The sequence below is a fragment of the Staurois parvus genome, unplaced genomic scaffold (assembly GCF_062004578.1).
Source record: "Staurois parvus isolate SC_StPar_1 unplaced genomic scaffold, SC_StPar_1.0 ptg000106l, whole genome shotgun sequence".
Taxonomy (NCBI): domain Eukaryota; kingdom Metazoa; phylum Chordata; class Amphibia; order Anura; family Ranidae; genus Staurois; species Staurois parvus.
In genome coordinates this window covers 8,450,838-8,469,111 of record NW_028317902.1, presented here as the reverse complement: position 1 = coordinate 8,469,111, position 18,274 = coordinate 8,450,838, and the positions used below count along the sequence as shown (strand labels likewise).

Genomic DNA, 18,274 nt, shown 5'->3' with positions numbered 1-18,274 from the left:
TGATTCAAAGGAAAACAAAATCTTCAAACATTTTTCAGTTTATATAGTGAATGTTTGAGTTTGTAAAGAAGAATACAAACACTGCTATTTTTTTTGAACAGTGTAATATTCACTTTTCTTCAATTTTTTTTTAGAGGAACAACACAAATTTGATATATTTTTCTTCATGTTTTGATTTGGAATAGAATGTGTAGTGTTCCCAATGCATTTGTATGCATGGAAATAAAAGCTATTAGAAGGATTTTGATGCTGGAGCCGCTCCAAACTGGAGCATAAGAACATCACCTCATTGGCATGAAAGGGGGAGCGGTGTCCTCAAATAGGTCCAATCTTGAAGCTCCTGCATTAATGTGGATGCCGCTCCGACCGGTCGTGGAAATCTAAAGTAAGATGGCCTTAGCCGTGACTCCAGCCATGCCCTCTGACATGATCTCTGTGATCAAGCCCTGGTGGGCGGGGCAAACATGTCAGAGGGCGTGGCCGGAGTCACAGCTGTGGCCATCTTACTTTAGGTTTCCACGAGCGGTCGGAGCAGCGCCCACACTCATGCAGGGGACAAACATATGATTGTAGAGATGCTCTGACTATATATATATATATATTTTTTTATTTTGTTCTGACATATGCTTTAAAAATGCAATTGAAAGAGATTCATTGGAGTAACAGGCAGGAGATTCTGTGAGATTCCTACACTTTGCTTCCCATGCTGTCAATCTTAGTCACTTTGTCTAGTAGGAAATCGAATTGTTACAATGCTATAACTGTTCTCTCATCTCTTAACAGTTTTGGAAGAGGCAGATTTCAGACACTGCAATCTTTCTTTATCGGCTACATGGATGAGATAGCAGTTGAAATTGGTGTGCGGCCTAATATAGTAGTCCTATTTCTTAAAGAGCCCAGTCTTGCGTGGAATGTTTTCTTTGGCCCTTGTACCCCTTATCAATATCGTTTGACAGGCCCAGGGAAGTGGAGTGGAGCTAGAAAAGCAATTCTGACCCAGTGGAACCGAACTCTCAGTCCAGCAAAAACTCGAGTTGTTCAGAGGTTAACTGAATCTCAGTCAAAAACAAAAAAAATAATTATACATTTTGGATTGGCAACAGCCATTTTGTCATGTGTCTACTACATTGTCTTCACAGCACAGCATGCACTATGGAGTTAATTCAGCCATTCTTATACACAAGTTAAAAAAAACCACATTATCCATTTCGGTAAACAAATTTTCTCCGGACAGACTGGTTTGCAAGGAAAATTTGCCTTGGCACAGCCTAGAAAATACTAAGAACAAATGTTATGTAGATTATCTAAAACAATGTGATTAAGCTGGAATTCTAGAGTTTGTAGGAGGATCAGGATTTATATTAGCTGTGAATTTTACTCACTTGTGAATGACCTTAAAGCTGAAGTTAATTGTAATTATTTTTTGCCTTCTCTTGTTCTTGTTAACATGTTCATAGATTTTTTTTTAAATACAAATGCTCTTTTTTCATTATTTCCCTTATTTTACAACCTGTGATGTCATTACTAGGTCTCTCTGCTTCTCTTGCAATGCAGGTAGATCATGGCTGGTGGCAAGGTCAGAGGGGTGCTGTATATAGCTTCCTATGAGAATCACATCATCCTGCTTCAGTACACTTATAAAGAGCCCTCAGCTCTGATACAAGCAGTGGGCTGGATCTTGGGAGGATTTATGCAGATCTCAAAATCCCTTAATGGGTGTATGTTGTCTGGAGGAGTAAGCCTTCCAAGACAGTCTTTACATGTATGCAGACCTCCCTAGGATATTTCTATATGTTATGCTGAGCCTCCATGATTGAAAGAATTGAATGAAAGGGGCAGACCAGAGACAGTACTGCAATGGAGAACAAAGGAAAGCGCACCAGCCTTGCATATTACCTCAGCAATAAAAATTTTATTGAGGGATAAAACATATGTATATTCACAAATGTCACAATTTCATAAGCATGTAATATCCAATGCTGGACAATCAGACAAGAGTCATGTGCGAATCCCAATTGAAGGAAGACCGAATAGAATACTGATGCTTTTCAAAGGGAGATCCCCTCTTCCTCAGAGCCAGTTTAATAAAAAATCAGCCTCCATTATATATAAAAACATTTGAAGAAACACTACCATAATGGGCTGGGTAAGTCAATGAGGGAGGGGTGTTACATCAATCATGCCTAAACAGAATAAATAAATATAAACTTTTAACTCAGTACATATACATAAACCTTAGAAGCTCCAATGGAACATTCATTAATATAGATATTCATTAAACTGTACTGTTCTAGGCTTCCCCAGCCTTTCATAAGAGCTGCACAACTTTTGGTCTATTGGTGGATAAGTTGTCATGGAGGATGGTCAGTCCACTAATTCCTGAGCTGGGTCTCTGAACGCAGGAGGTGTCTTGTATTCTGCAGACCAGAGACAGTCAGGCTGGGAAGGAAATAGCCAGATAATGTTGACTGTCCAAGGATGTCAGACAGACTCTATAGAGTTGATTTACTCAGGGCTTTTCTTCTAAAAAAATAAGTGCAGGAACTCCCCTCTTCTGAGTCACTTCTTGTCTCTGCCCCCCTACCCACCTCCAACCACCTTCACTTGGTTCCACCCCCCACCCATCTCCCAGTACCTCTCATATTAGAGAATACAGCGTCAAGTATCATGCTGTGGTGCTAAATAATTTGTATGGAATTTGTTAATGATAATAAAAGCAGAAAAATAGATCCCTGCAGTCAGCAGCATTAACCCCCCCCCCTTCCGCCCAGCTAAAATAGATTCCTTCAGCAACAATGGACCCCCAAATCAAAATACCACCCTAGCAAAAACAGACTTTCAGCAGCTACAGCAGAGCACTCAGAAACAATAGACCCCTCCCTCAACAGTAGATCCCTTCCAGCAACATTTGACACCCATCAGCAATAGATCCCTTCAGTGTCAATAGATCCTCCAGCAGCCAGCAACAACAGATCCTCTAGCACACTCCAGTACCCCTTGCCATTACATACTCTGAGTGCTAGAGGTGCTGGAACTGCGTTCCACCGCCTTCCCGCTAAAAATAAGCCCTGGATTTAGTAAGTGCAAATTGGCTGTTCATTTTATAAGGTAATTTTCCTTTTGCCTAGTGAATTCGGTGAAAATTTACTTTTCGAAAGATTGCACATCGCGTGCAAGGAAAATGAAAAATAAAATATTTTTTGCTTGCCCATGATTTAAAAAAAACAAACAATGGGCATTTGTAATAATCTAAATCTCAAATCTTGAATTGTTATTAAAGTGCAGCCTTACCAAACAGGATTTTCTTGATTTTTTAAAACTGTTTGCTTTCTCCCTGTCTGAGCAGAACTGTCAGCCTGAAAGCTTGACTATCCCCTGCCTGAAGTCAATGCTGGAAACAGGCTCTCCAAAAAATGTAATATAACAAAGGTGCAATCAGAATGAGATAAATGAAACATTTCTAAAAAATAGTGTTAATCTTTCCCTTTTAATAAATGTTAATTGCGAATATTGCACAGTGTCTGAAAACAACCAATAGCATAAAAATGAGGAATTACATGTTGCTCAATGCATAAAATGATATCTGACACAAAAATTCTGTGTAAAGTGCTAAGTGAAAAAATTAGTATGTGGCATACTGTATATAACACAAGTCTAATATAAAGTCAAGTATAAAGTGCTCTGTGGAATATGATTACATGTGACTGCATCAGTGCTATCACCACTTCAAAGACCACCAGCTTCCAACAGAATGGGTCTGGAACTATCGCACAATGAAGATGATAATCCCTCAGTAAATCGGTATACAGACCATGGAGCAGGAAAACACATAGTATGAACCTGCATAAATTAAATTTAATAAACGATCAAGAAATGGGTACTCACAATAAAAACAAGGTATACAGGTATGACGCCAGCCCACCAAACTCCGCCCTACATATTTCATCACTAAAGGACATCATCAGGATGACACCATTCCAAATTCCCAGAAAGAAACCAGGGAAAAGATGCTGGAGCTGGCGAGGGACTGTGCAGGCATCAGACTGTTGGAACTAAGGCATTTTTACATTTAGTTCCACTTTAAGGCTTTGCAATTAACAATATTGCCCTCTTTCAGCAGATCAATAATGTCAATTATCAGTCCTGATAACTCCAACTCTAGTAGTCCTTAACTCTAGCAGGAAACAGGTCATCCTATATGGGGAATTATAGCCTGATACTGAAAATACAAGTACATAGCAGTATATACACTATATTGCCAAAGGTATTGGGACGCCCGCGAACATTAATGTCATCAGTCTTGGTCCATAGGGTTCAATATTGAGTTGGCTCACTCTTTGCAGCTATAACAGCTTTAGCTATTCTGGGAAAGCTGTCCACAAGGTTTAGGAGTGTGTCTATGGGAATGTTTGACCATTCTTCCAGAAGCGTATTTGTGAGGTCAGGTACTGATGTCGGATGAGAAGGCCTGGCTCACAGTCTCTGCTCTAATTCATCCCAAAGGTATTTGGGTTGAGGTCAGGACTCTGTGCAGGCCAGTCAAGTTCCTCCACCCCTAACTTGATCAGCCATGTCTTTATGGATCTTGCTTTGTGCACTGGTGAGCAGTTATGTTGGAACAGGGAGGGGCCATCCCCAAACTGTTTCCACAAAGTTGGGAGCATGAAATTGTACAAAATGTCTTGGTATGCTGACGTCTTAACAGTTCTCTTTACCGGAACTAAGGGGCCAAGCCCAACCCCTGAAAAACAACCCCATACCATAATCCCTCCTCCACCAAAATTAACACTTGGCACAATGCAGTCAGGCAAGTACCGTTCTCCTGGCAACCTCCAAACCCAGACACATCCATTGGATTTCCAGACAGAGAAGCGTGATTGGTCACTTCAGAGGACACGTCTCCACTGCTCTAGAGTCCAGGGGCGGCGTGCTTTATACCACTGTAACCAACGCTTTGCATTGCACTTGGTGATGGGAAGTTTGTATGCAGCTGCTCGGCCATGGAAACCCATTCCATGAAGCTCTCTATGTACTGTTGTGCTAAACAAAGTTTGGAGATATTTAGCTATTGACTCTGAAGACAGTTGGCGATTTCTGCGCACTGTGCGCTTCAGCATGCTCTAACTCCGCTTTGTCATTTTATGTAGTTGTTGTTCCCAGTTGCTTGCACTTTGTTATAATACCACTAACAGTTGACCATGGAATATTTAGTAGCAAGGACATTTCATGGATGGACTTATTGCACAGGTAGCAACCTATAAAGGTACCACGCTGGAATTCACTGAGCTCCTGAGAGCGACCCATTCTTTCGCAAATGTTTGTAGATGCAGTGTGCAAGCCTAGGTGGTTGATTGTATACACCTGTGGCCATGGAGGTGATTAGAACACCTGAATCCAATGATTTGGAGGGGTGTCCCTATACTTTTGGCAGTATAGTGTATGTCTGTTCCTTATAGAAAAGAATGTACTAATACCACTACAACTTAAGAATGGATATACAGATTTAAATGGTTCAAATACTTTTTCTGGACTCTTTAGACTAAAGTTCTGTTAAAATAGAAATCTCACAAATCTTTAATCACATTCTGAAATCTGAAAATTCTTTTTATTGAATTTTAAAAGTTTTTAAAGAAAATTAAAGAATAAAAGGCATCCGAAACAACCAGTATATCATATTTGATAAACTGTAACCTGTAGATGTTATATATAATATTGTATATTCTATAAATATATTCTATATAATATTTTAATATGTATAATCTTGGCTTGTTTTTAATTAAAATAACTTACACCAGCTAACGTAATACTTAGTGTTACGTTTATGGGAAGAATGTAGTCCAGAAAATTCACCTGCTATGCAACTACTGTAAGAAACATCCACAGAAACTGGGACCACATGTGGCATTTCAGCTGCTGGTTGAAGACAACTGTAAAATGGGATAAAAACTGGAGTTAGTATCTGACAACTATATTTATAAACTATGCATCCTCATTGATTAACTTTGCAATGATCTTTATAAGCTATTTAACTGTTTCATGCCTTCCAGTTTTAGATTTTTTGGGTCCCTTGGATCCGAGAAAACTAGTAATGGAGCACATAGTGCATATCCAGAGGAGAAAACACACAGAAAAAGTGTACATAGCGTCTAGATATCGTGAAGTCTTAAGTGTTCTGAATCCTATCTGCTGGGGTTTTAAAATCCTATATGCTACCTACTACTGCAATGGTAGGATTTCTAGTTTGCTAATTACTGTACATTGGGTTCTACAGGGAGCATGCACATTTAAGTAGCCACCATTCTGGAGAGGGCAACCTACTTCCTGGATACCTCCTGAGTGCAGAGGGTTAGGGTAAGAATGAAGGAGATTGCATGTTGAACCCTTATGCTTGCTATAGATATGAGCAACCTTTTAGCAATTTAAACCATTTTTTTAATCACAAAAATATTCAAGCAACCAAAAATCATACCCATTTTCCATGCAATCCCATGCCATATTTTCCGCATTTACTTTGTGCCTCCTTGTCTCCTCCTCCATCTTCCCTTTTTATCATAGGCCCCTGTGACAGACTACTTCCTTTTACCATGTTTCCTCCATGTCCAGACTCTTTCATGCCAAAGTCCTCTCCTTCTATCATGTGACTCTATCCCACAGATCTCCCAAATTAACATGAACTAAAATGACTGAGTCTTTCCTTTTAGCAGTGCCCCCTTGTGAGATGCTTCCTTTTGTCATATACTACCATGCTAGTGTCTACCCCTTTTATAATGACCGTTCTGCTAGAGTTTTTTTCTTTTACCATGCACCACATGTATTATGTTATGGACTTATTTTACTATCTGTTCCCGTCAGTCTATGATTTTACTGTGCATCATCATCTTACCCTCTTCTTTTACATCTCTGACCGTAGGCTGCACCTCCTTAGCAAGTCCAAATTGTACTTAGAAACCAGGTGGTGCAGACACTAAAATATGGGAAAATAGAATGGCGCTGGAGTGACAGATGGTGTCTTATTGGTACTAAAGGTCCATGTATGAAAAAAATCCATAAAGTCCATAAAATTCATGTGTAGTAAAAGTTCACCAGGAGATCTACACAACACTAGTGGCAGCTACCCATAGGGTGAAGCAAACTCTGTAGGACATAAAAAAGAACACAAGGGAGCACTCAACTAAGCGTAGCAGTAAGAAATAATGGATTTATGAAAACTTGCATTTAAAAGAAGTAAAAAAGCATACCTGTTTATGAAAACAGTCGTGGTAGCTGATTCCCTGATGTCATCTCCTGGGTCCCAAGATATATGGGGCTCTTACACACCAGTTAAGAGATGGATGGGCATTGCTGATTGGCCCTGTGCTGATCACATGCACTCTCCCAAGAAAAAAAAAACTCTCTAGCAATACACACAAAAAGGAGCATGTGTAGCTTGCCCCAAATGCTCTGTTCCATCAGAAGATAAATTGGGGACTGTGGAAGAAGGGGAGGATCAGAAAAGACAGGATCAAACAGCCTTTTTACACAATTCAGAGGATTAACCCTTTAGGTTCCACAGTGAGTTTAATAAGCATGTTTTACTGCATACACAGACTGATTTTACTGTTGTGGGTTTAGTAACACTTTAAGCTCATACACACTAATGTGAAGAGCACTTCATATAACAAGTATTTAGAAAAGCATACAGCAAGATTGGTAAGCAGGCCTTCTGAGGGTCTGCTAAAGCATAACAACAGCTCATTTAAAGCAACAGCCATTAGGCAAGTTAAAAAAACAGTGGGGGTGAATTTCCTATAAGCAAATAGACTGTGCACTTTGCGAGTGCAGTTGCACTCATTTTTCCCTAGAGCTGAGCACATTTTCCACCATTCAATTGTTTGCAAGCAAAAATGCTGTTTTTCCCCTCTTGCACATGGTTGGGTATTCTTTACAAAGTGAAGCTTTACCACATTTACTAAGCTCTAGGGAAAATGAGTGCAACTGCTCTTCCAAAGTGCACAGTCTAGTTGCCTTTACTAAATCTACACTGTCTCCTTGCCCATTCAGGGCAAAGTAACAGTGTCTTTGCAAAGAGGCCCTCCTGACCCACTTATACTCTTTCTGAACAAAATCAGTCTTTTCTTCTTTTTTTTTCTCTTTAAGGTCCTTTACTACCATACTATAAGTTTTGACTAAATTTTGCTTAGAAATGTCTTAAAATACCCTTTTCTCATGGAAATGGACTTCCTGCTCTCCCATTCCAGTGTTTTGTACTGGCACAGATGAGTAACAGCCCTACCCATCAGCACAAACATTCTTATGAAAAAGGTTTCTTTGTCAAGGCCTGTTGGATTATAGAGTTCACCAGGCAGCATGGCTAAACCATATGCATATTATACCGAGCAGTCATATTTTTAAAACTGTTCAACTGATGTACCAGGGAATTGGAGGTAAGAGTATGAAAATGGAAATTGTAGTACAATATCTGTCTGACCGTCTGTGATTTCAGTGACTTATTATTAGGCCTTTACACTAGTTTATACTGTACAATCTCTTTATTGATTTCTATTTTGATACTTTTCTTTATATATGGTGTGTTGCTTGGCTATTTGTTTGGTGATTTTCATAATATATATACAGTATCTGACAGAAGTGAGTACACCCCTCACATTTTGATTAATATTTTATTATATCTTTTCACATGACAACACTGAAGAAATGACACTTTGCTACAATGTAAAGTAGTGAGTGTACATCTTGTATAACATGTAAATTTGCTGTCCCTTCAAAATAACACATAGCCATTAATGTCTAAACCACTGGCAACAAAAGTGAGTACACCCCTAAGTGAAAATGGCCAAATTAGGCCCAATTAGCCATTTTCCCTCTGGATGTCATGTGACTCGTTAGTGTTACAAGGTCTCAGGTGTGAATGGGGAGCAGATGGGGTGCAGGTGTGTTGAATTTGGTGTTATTGCTCTCACTCTCTCATACTGATCACTGGAAGTTCAACATGGCACCTCATGGCAAAGAACTCTGAGGATCTGAAAAAAAGAATTGTTGCTCTACATAAAGATGGCCTAGGCTATGAGAAGATTGCCAAGACCCTGAAACTGAGCTTTAGCATGGTGGCCAAGACCATACAGTGGTTTAACGTATATGTGGTTATACGTGGTACGTGTGATATACATGGTTAAGTATATATATATATTTTTTTTTTTTTTCCAAAAAAGAGGTGTTTATTGAAGAAATAAGTATATATATATATATTCATGAACTTTTTAGATTTTAGAACCATGTGTTGTTTTAGAAGCCAAGGTGTCCCCTACTGAGATGCAAATGAACCAGTTTGAGTGTTTATGAGCAGCACAGGAAGCTCCTTACAGGAAATGAGGTAGCAGGGGGAGGGAAGGAGGCCTTTTAAACAACCATGTGGTGAGAGACAAGGACAGAGTTGGTTTTGGGACTTTGAAGAAGAGGCAAGAGTTGTTCTGGAGAGACAAAGAAGGACACACTTGTTCTGAAGACGGAGGAGGAAGCAGTTGGATTTTGAACCATGAGAAGATTCCATCACCAGGAGAGCCTAGGTTGTGTAGCTGTTTAGTATACTTATTGCATACTTATTGTGCCTGCTTATTTGCTAGTCAGCTTGTGAATTTTGTAGGCATATTTTGTTATACTTTCCATGCTATGATTTGTGTTTTTTGCAGTTGTATGTGCAGATTTTCTGTTTATTAAAAGCATTAATACACTACAGAGGTCTAAGCTTCCGTGGCTTTTATTGCAAGAACCTTTAAATGGACACTAAGCAAAACTTATGGTTGTACATCTTGTTTTTTTTCTTTTTCCTTTTTGAGGACTGGACTGTATTTGTTGAAAGATTAATGTTACAAAGAATAATCACATGGAAGGATAATGTTTTGTTTCGCAATCATTTTGTTATTTGTTGTTTCTGCAATTCCCATCGTCTACCCTTGCTGAAGACTTGTAAATCTTCAGAGACAGCGAGGATGAATCCAGGAATGGAGAAAAAAACACCTTTTATGGAAAACAAAACAACTTAGATATGGTAGTTCTATAACATAATTTATACTCAGCATGCAATGCAATCCACACAATAGGGTTGATTTACTAAAGGAGAACTGCTTATTCCCTTTGCAAATGAATTTTCCCAGAGCTTAGTCAATGTGGTGAAACTTCAATTTGCACTGAATGCCAACCACTTGCAAGAAAAATAAGAAAACAGTATTTTGTTTGCACATGATTGGATGGTAGATGTCAGCAGAGCTTCGCCTCATTCACTATACTAAGGGAAAAGTCACCTGCAAAGTAAGCATCCTATTTTCCTTTAGTAAATTAACCCCAATGTGTGTACCAGACATTGGACATATACCTTAGCCCAAACATTTTATTATGTTTTGGATAGATTATTGAAGTATTAGAGCCTCTATCAGGTTTTTATAGCTTTCTCTGCTCTACTGGGACAATTTTTCCTCACTTCTTCGTAGGTCAGAATATCATGGAATATTTCTCCAAGGGGCACATGAACAAAAACAAAGACACATTTCTAGAAGAATGAGGAAAGTTCTGAACTTCTGTGCCTTCCTATCCTGTTGTAAACTATACCTCCTATATCTTGTAGGAAAAAAATATCCACAGTAGGGTCAGAAACAGAAATAAAAAAACAGAAATGTAAGTTTTTCTGCATTGCATCCAAAACAAATGAATAGATAGCACCATGTTTTATAGATGGATAAAAACTGAATTGGAGGTAAAACTAAATTTTTTATTGATGGATGAATATCACTGTGAAATAAAAACACAATGTTTTGAAAGCCTTTTTACTTAAAGCGACTTTACAGTTTAGTCATAAAAATATGCTTGGTAAATATAGGTATATTTTTTCTAACATACTAATATTAGTCATAATTATGTAAACTCCAGTGTGTAAAATGCAAATGAGCTCACTAATTAAAATGGTAATATGATGTAAGTTTAGTCTCTGTCTAAAAATTGGAAATGACCTAACTTATTCACAGATGGCAAAAAGAATCTAAGACCAAGCCAGAAACACAGCAAGAAGTAAAGGCAGAAACATTAACTTGACTAATGTAATAATCCAGGAACACTCTTGAAGAGAAGGAACAACTCTTGTTCTTGTGGCACTGATAGTTCTGTTCCATTGGTTTAAAATTGCTTTTCGAGCACCGTTCCATTTACCTGGCCCCATCAGACGGAATTGGTAGGGGCTACAAGGACCAAAGAATACTTCAAATGCCAGTTTTGGGTCAGTAATGCAGAGAAGAGGAAGTTTGGGTTTGCAGCCAATAAAGGAACTTAATTCATCCATGTAATTGACATAATCCGTTGACAATGTTTCACTTCGTCCAAACCTTAAATACACAAAAGAAATATGAAAAAATAAAGAAAAAATAAATATTCAACATACAGTTTGGGGTTTTCTCTTGAAGTAATATGGTAGCTTTAAAATAACAACCCATGTTCTCCATATATGTTAGTAAAAATATATAAACTTCCTGGATTGTAAGCTTGAAAGAGCAGGGCCCTCAATCCCCTCATGTTTTGCATTGTATTGATATTGTTCTGTCACATGTTCGGTCCCCCTTTGTAATGTACAGCGCTGAGTGAACTATTGGCGCTTTATAAATACTGGCCCCGCAGGCCAGAGTACTTGGTGTCATTCTGGACTCCAACCTATCCTTCCAGGCCCAAGTCCAATCTTTAACAAACTCGTGCAGACTCCGCCTCCGCAACATCGCCAAAATCCGCACGTTCCTAACTCCAGAAACCACCAAACAGCTCATCCACTCCCTCATCATATCACGACTCGACTACTGCAACTCCCTCCTCACTGGCCTGCCTCACCGTTGGCTATCCCCGCTTCAGTTGATCCTGAATACGGCTGCCAGACTCATTCACCTTTCCAACCGCTCTGTCTCCGCCACCCCCCTCTGCCAATCCCTCCACTGGCTTCCGATTGCGCAACGGATCAAATTCAAAATCCTAATGCTGACGTACAAAGCTGTCCACCATACTGCCCCGAACTACATCCCTGACCTAATATCCAAGTACCGCCCAGCACGCACACTCCGCTCCTCACAAGACCTCCTTCTTTCTAGTTCCCTGGTCTCCTCCTCCCATGCCCGCCTCCAGGACTTCTCCAGGGTGTCACCCATCCTCTGGAACTCCCTGCCCCAACCCATCAGATTATCACCTACTCTCCTCTCCTTTAGGCGCACCCTGAAAACCCATCTCTTCAGGAAAGCCTACCCCACCCCCTGCTAACTTGCCGACCTCCTCCACTCTTCCTACCACTACATCCCCCACAGCTATCTCCTCCTGTGCCACCATCCCCTCCCTCCTAGATTGTAAGCTCGAAAGAGCAGGGCCCTCAATCCCCTCATGTTTTGCATTGTATTGGTATTGTTCTGTCACATGTTCTGTACCCCTCTGTAATGTACAGCGCTGAGCGAACTATTGGCGCTTTATAAATACTGTATAATAATAATAATAATAATACTGTATAATAATAATAATAATATTTCTGAGGTGCAGAATGTTAAATTACCATTGCCAGGCATGCATAGGGCTGGTACAGTATTTTTCTTCTATAGAGTTCCCAGTATCCTTTAAAATCTTGCACTTAGGTTGGACCAGGCCACAGAGAACAATAACTGTCATCTTCTTTAGCTTAGTGTATGCAAATGCATTATTTTTCAGGGACAATGAGAAGGAATAATAGCATTTCAAAGAATGTTAGGTGCACAACAGAAAATAACACTGTCAGAGCCCTCAAGAAGGTTTAGTAGTACTGTATAAATATTCTGTCCTTTGGAGGCATGCGCTTCAATTAACATTTTTGTTGCCAAAAAGTATAAAAGAAGAAAGAGAATCCTGGTTATTAATAAAAAGCTGCTTTTATCATAATTAATCTGCAGCAGATTTATTTTCTAAAAACTGTCAAAAAGTTATAATGTTGCTTCCTTGCTATATGGAAGTTATTTTCAAATTATTTTATTAGGCAGATTAAAAGATGAGAGAGCAGGTATTTAAATTCCTCCTGTTTCTACCACTTATTCATTCTGCATGAGGTTTAATAATAAAGCAAAGGAAAAACTATATAGAATATTTTTTTCTTTTAGTATTAAGATTAGAGATGAGCGAATCGAACCTGGCGAAGTGGAATTCGTTTCGAATATCAGGAAAAATTCGATTCGCATCGAATCCGAATTTTAGCAAACTTCGGGTGCACGAATCGAATTTTTCCCGATCAGCCGGCAAAAGTGTCACTGCAGAGAGCTCCGCTATTTCTGACAGTTCTGACAGTTCATTTACAGCGGTTGAAACATTGTATCTATTTGTTTCCATTTAGGATACAGATGTTTTTATTCGGAAATAAATAGATACAATGTTTCAACCGCTGTAAATGTGAAGGAACTGTCAGAGAACTGTCAGAAATAGCGGAGCTCTCTGCAGATACACTTTTTGCTGTACTGGAATACTTCTTCTTTTCATTCTTCTTCTTCTTTTCATTCTTCTTCTTCTTCTTTTTTCATTCTTCTTTTCATTCTTCTTCTTCTTCTTTTCATTCTTCTTCTTCTTCTTTTCATTCTTCTTCTTCTTCTTTTCATTCTTCTTTTCATTCTTCTTCTTCTTCTTTTCATTCTTCTTCTTCTTTTCATTCTTCTTCTTCTTCTTTTCATTCTTCTTTTCATTCTTCTTCTTCTTCTTTTCATTCTTCTTCTTCTTCTTTTCATTCTTCTTCTTCTTTTCATTCTTCTTCTTCTTCTTTACATTCTTCTTCTTCTTCTTTTCATTCTTCTTTTCATTCTTCTTCTTCTTCTTTTCATTCTTCTTCTTCTTCTTTTCATTCTTCTTTTCATTCTTCTTTTTCTTGTTTTCATTCTTCTTCTTCTTCTTTTCATTCTTCTTCTTCTTCTTCTTTTCATTCTTCTCATTCTTCTTTTCATTCTTCTTTTCATTCTTCTTCTCATTCTTCTTTTCATTCTTCTTCTTCTTCTTTTCATTCTTCTTCTTCTTCTTTTCATTCTTCTTTTCATTCTTCTTCTTCTTCTTCTTCTTCATCGTGCCCCGTGACTGCCCAAATGAGTGAAGTGTGCGGTGATTCTAAGATCGACGGCACTCATCTGCATGTCATACTGACTGACAGTATTATTTCTCTTCCCCAGCAGACTCCAAGGGCATTTAAATTAAAGGTACAGTGTTCTGCACTAATATAAAGGCTCTCTGAAGCCTAGAAACCCTTTTAATAAGTTAAATTTGCGGCGAATAAATTTGCATCGAATCGAATTTCTCCCGCAAATTCGGCGAATCAGCCGAATCTAATTTTTGAATAATTCGCTCATCTCTAATTAAGATAAAGAAATTCTAAGATTGCTGGAATAACTGGTCTGTATGGAAACTTGATGATTTGCGTTTTTATGCTGAACTTATCAATATTGGAAATAATAAAATGTAGGTCATAATATCTCCTACCAGCTTTTCTTCTCTCCTTCCTCTTCATTTAGTTCATTAACCATTGTGTCTTTTGATGGAAGCTTACATAAACCTAAGAAAACAACAAGAAGTAACATTAAACACATCAAACATAAGGCAAATTCTAAAATAATTTCATCAACAAATATTCAAAAAACCAATATGTTGATGCTATAAAGATGAGTGTTCAATTTTCATACACAAGTTATGTTTTTGCTTTAAGATTCTTCCACCTAATATGATGTTCTAAGTCATCATTCTATCTGTAATTTAAGGTAGGTAATGCTGGATGTAGAGAAATAGGTGCTGTGGAGGAGCCATGATTAGGGTAAAATATTGTAGAGTAATGTATGCACTGTACTAAAGTTGTTCCATGTGGCAATTTAAGTTGCTCAATTTAGAGTTGTCTGCTTTTGTTCCTTACCATTTGTATCACTTGATATGCATAACCAAGTAAATAACATTATATTATGTATAATGAACATTTATTTATATTTGTAACTGTATTTTAAATGTATGTATTAAGCTAAAACAAGGTATTTGATAACATAGTTTTAAAGTGTTACTAAACCCAGGACCCTGCATTCACTATATCTGGTCTCCCACAGTACATACTACATAGAAATGCAATTATTGTAGTAAATATAAACTGCTAAATACCTTTTCTTATCAGCAGTATATAACAGTCTTGTGACTTCTATCATTGTTCAGCTAATCACTGGTTAAAGCTTGTAGGAGGAGTTTTCATTCTGCTCTGATTGTCCTATGAGGCTGCATGACCCCTGACCCTCTGTCTAGACAGTGCTGATTGGCCCTGTGCTGATCACATTCACCCTCCCAAAGAAAAAAAAACCTCTTTAGCAATGTATACCAAACTGAGCATGTGCAGAGTGACTTCTAGAGCTCTGTACTATCAGCAGATTGATTGGGGACAGTAGAAGAAGGGAAGGGATCAGAGAAGTCAGGATCAAACAGCCTTTTTACACAATGTGGAGGATTAGCCACTTAGGTTCCACAGTGAATATAACAAACATGCTTTACTGTATATACAGACTGATTTTACTGTTGTGGATTTAGTAACACTTTAAGTGTTTTTCTCTATGCTGTAATCTAAACAGCTTTAATATTTGTTGAAAACTGTTATCTATAAATACATGCTCAGTTTAACGTATAAAATCTTTTCTTCCCCTTATTATTTTTAGCAGCTGTTTTTTTTTCATTTATGTTGACTTAACCACAGACTTTAATTTGTAACAGCACTCAGGAGCTGTATAATTTGTAAAATCCAAAATAGAAAAAAATCCTGGAATGAATGGCAATTGGAGCCTGTAATAGAATGATGTGATTATTAAAATAAGAACATAGATTAAAAAAAGACATATGCCCATCAAATTGAACCCACAAGATCTAGATGCAGTAAAAAAAAAACCTAATAAAGCATAGTCCAATTTGCTTATAGTTTGTTCCCTATTGTTATCAGATACTCCCTGGATCAAAAATCTGCAGTGTTAATACTTATAAATATGAATAGCTAGTTATTATCTGTACGTATAGAGTTAGCAGAGCTTCACATCATTCACTAACCAAGGAAAAAATTTCCTTACAAAGTATAAATTCTCTTGCAAAGTGAAAAGCCTATTTGCCTTTAGTAAATCAACCACTATACCTTTTTTTAATACAAGAAAGTACTTTGCTTGACATTGCAGCATGGCATTGCGTGCTGTTATTAAGTCTATGATTTATCACAACACACAGGCCTTCCTCTATCGTTGACTTACTCAGATGTTCTCCTATACTGTAGATTATATGATGCATGCATATTTTTAGCTCCCAAGTGCATAACTTATATAATAAATACATGTATAAAATATATGTAGCTAAGCATTCATTTTGTTCCATGTTCCAAGACTAATGTTTTGAATAGGGCATAGGTATAAGATTTTGTTTAATTACCCTTGATAACTCTCACTGCCCATCGAGCCTGCACATCAGAGGTTGGTGGGATACCACCTAAAGATTGGACTAAACCAATGACAGCCAGGGTTGTCTTTTCAAGAGTTGCTGGAAATACTCCTTTATAGAGAGAGACTTTATTTTTGCTGTTTTTTACGATGGAGTCATCCATAAATGGATAGGCATAGGAGTAGCCAGTTGCAAATATGACAACATCAATATTATTCATTACAGAATCATCTTCAAAGACTGCTGAGGATTCAGTAAACCTTTTAATATTGGGTTTGATGACCACAGTTCCACAGGTAATTGAGGTCGCTAGATCATCATTAAATACTGGCTCTTTCCTCAAGCTCCTTAAAAAAGGAAAGAAATAAAGAAGAAATGTAAATGCCCATCATAATGTAATTATTTAGTTCTTGTAAATACAGTGCTTCTCTATCTTACTTTATAGATTGGGATGGTATGCTATGGACAGCTTGTTTCACTTAATATAATTTACATTGTAATAACTTTATTGGTCTATCTATGGTATAGGAGTCTAACATTGTTATACCTTTGTTTTGCAATGGCTAAATATTGTATTAAGCACTGTGGACAAGATATTGAATGACATATCCTATACATATATTTGGCCATACTGTCGATATATATCTTTATTGTATCTTTAACTCGTGATGAGTGGAAATACACTGTTTGTATCTGTTTTTACTGTTTTCTTAAATTAATAAAATTTCCCTTAAAAAATGGTTGTGTAGAGACCTGACCTGTAGGCTGGACCATTTTAATCAAGAGGTAGAGACACCCATATGACCAGTATAATGGTTTTACAGGTTCAATATAATATCCTGCAGTAATAGATTTTAAAACGTTTTAAAATGTTCCTCCTAGCGTCCTGATCTTAATCTCTGTTTTTTTTTTATTTCATGGTTGCAACTCAATTCATGAAGTATAAATAAAATAAAAATATTTTTTTAATTCTTAAGGTTATTGTTGCTCATCCGAATGGTCTTTCCAACAGAAAAAAAGGAAAAGCTTGAATTGTGTAAGAAAAGACATTTTGACCTCCTCAGTGGGTGGCAGGTCTACACTTTGCTGGCTTTAGGCAGTACAACATCTAGCTAAGTCTCCAGCATTGAACACTTCTGGGAATGTTGAGTGCCTGTGTTCCTTGCTGTGCTCAGTGACTCCTTTTGCCAGCAATTTGAACAGATGTAGAGAAGAGAGGGCTGCAGATACACAGGTTCAATTTTTGTAGGAGGATTTGTTTCATCTCTGTGTATCAACTAAAGTCAGTCACTTCACTGGCTATATATAAGACTTTACAACCACAAATGTAAAATTAAAAAAATATGATGAACCATGTTAGCCAGTATTAAATGCAAGGGTAGAGAAGGCAACATTTTTTTAAATTATACAATTTAGGTGTCCTTTTATGAAACTGAGATCAGCAGGGATCTTAAGGATTGTTGCTGATCTCAGATAATTAGTGGTTTAGGAAACAGAGATGATCAGTGGAGAACATGTTCTCCGCTGATCATCTCAGCACACAGAGGATCTATCACTGACAGAAATGGCCAATGTATGAAGGAGCGGTGTAATAACTAAGCACGTGTTTGTTTGAAACATGTCTACTGCTCCTCTGTCCTGTCTTGGAGCTGTCATGTACCTATCATATTGCATGTAAAGGATTCCAATAAAGGATTTCATCCACCACATTGCTGTTCTTGTGAAACGCGTCTACTGCTCCTCTTTCCTATCGTGGAGCTGTCATGTTCTTATCATATTGCATGTAAAGGATTCCAATAAAGGATTTGATCCACCACATTGC

General features: G+C 37.8%; 2 protein-coding genes across 4 annotated transcripts in view; one reads left to right on the top strand and one right to left on the bottom strand.

The window, feature by feature from the left end:
* LOC149467576 (dimethylaniline monooxygenase [N-oxide-forming] 2-like) overlaps positions 1–3,676 on the top strand; it is a 66,145-nt gene extending 62,469 nt beyond the window's left edge. Inside the window, exon 9 of the mRNA XM_089671547.1 lies at positions 784–3,676. Coding sequence (XP_089527673.1) covers positions 784–1,162 — 379 coding nt within the window. The 3' untranslated portion in view covers positions 1,163–3,676. The remainder of the gene's footprint in view (positions 1–783) is intronic.
* A 7,062-nt stretch (positions 3,677–10,738) lies between these two features.
* Positions 10,739–18,274, bottom strand: part of FMO3 (flavin containing dimethylaniline monoxygenase 3) — a 57,893-nt gene continuing 50,357 nt past the window's right edge. For all 3 annotated transcript variants that reach the window (XM_089671544.1, XM_089671546.1, XM_089671545.1), the window contains 3 exons: positions 16,444–16,799; positions 14,491–14,563; positions 10,739–11,366 (listed from right to left, as the gene is read on the bottom strand). In XM_089671544.1, coding sequence (XP_089527670.1) covers positions 11,027–11,366; positions 14,491–14,563; positions 16,444–16,799 — 769 coding nt within the window. In that variant the 3' untranslated portion in view covers positions 10,739–11,026. The remainder of the gene's footprint in view (positions 11,367–14,490; positions 14,564–16,443; positions 16,800–18,274) is intronic.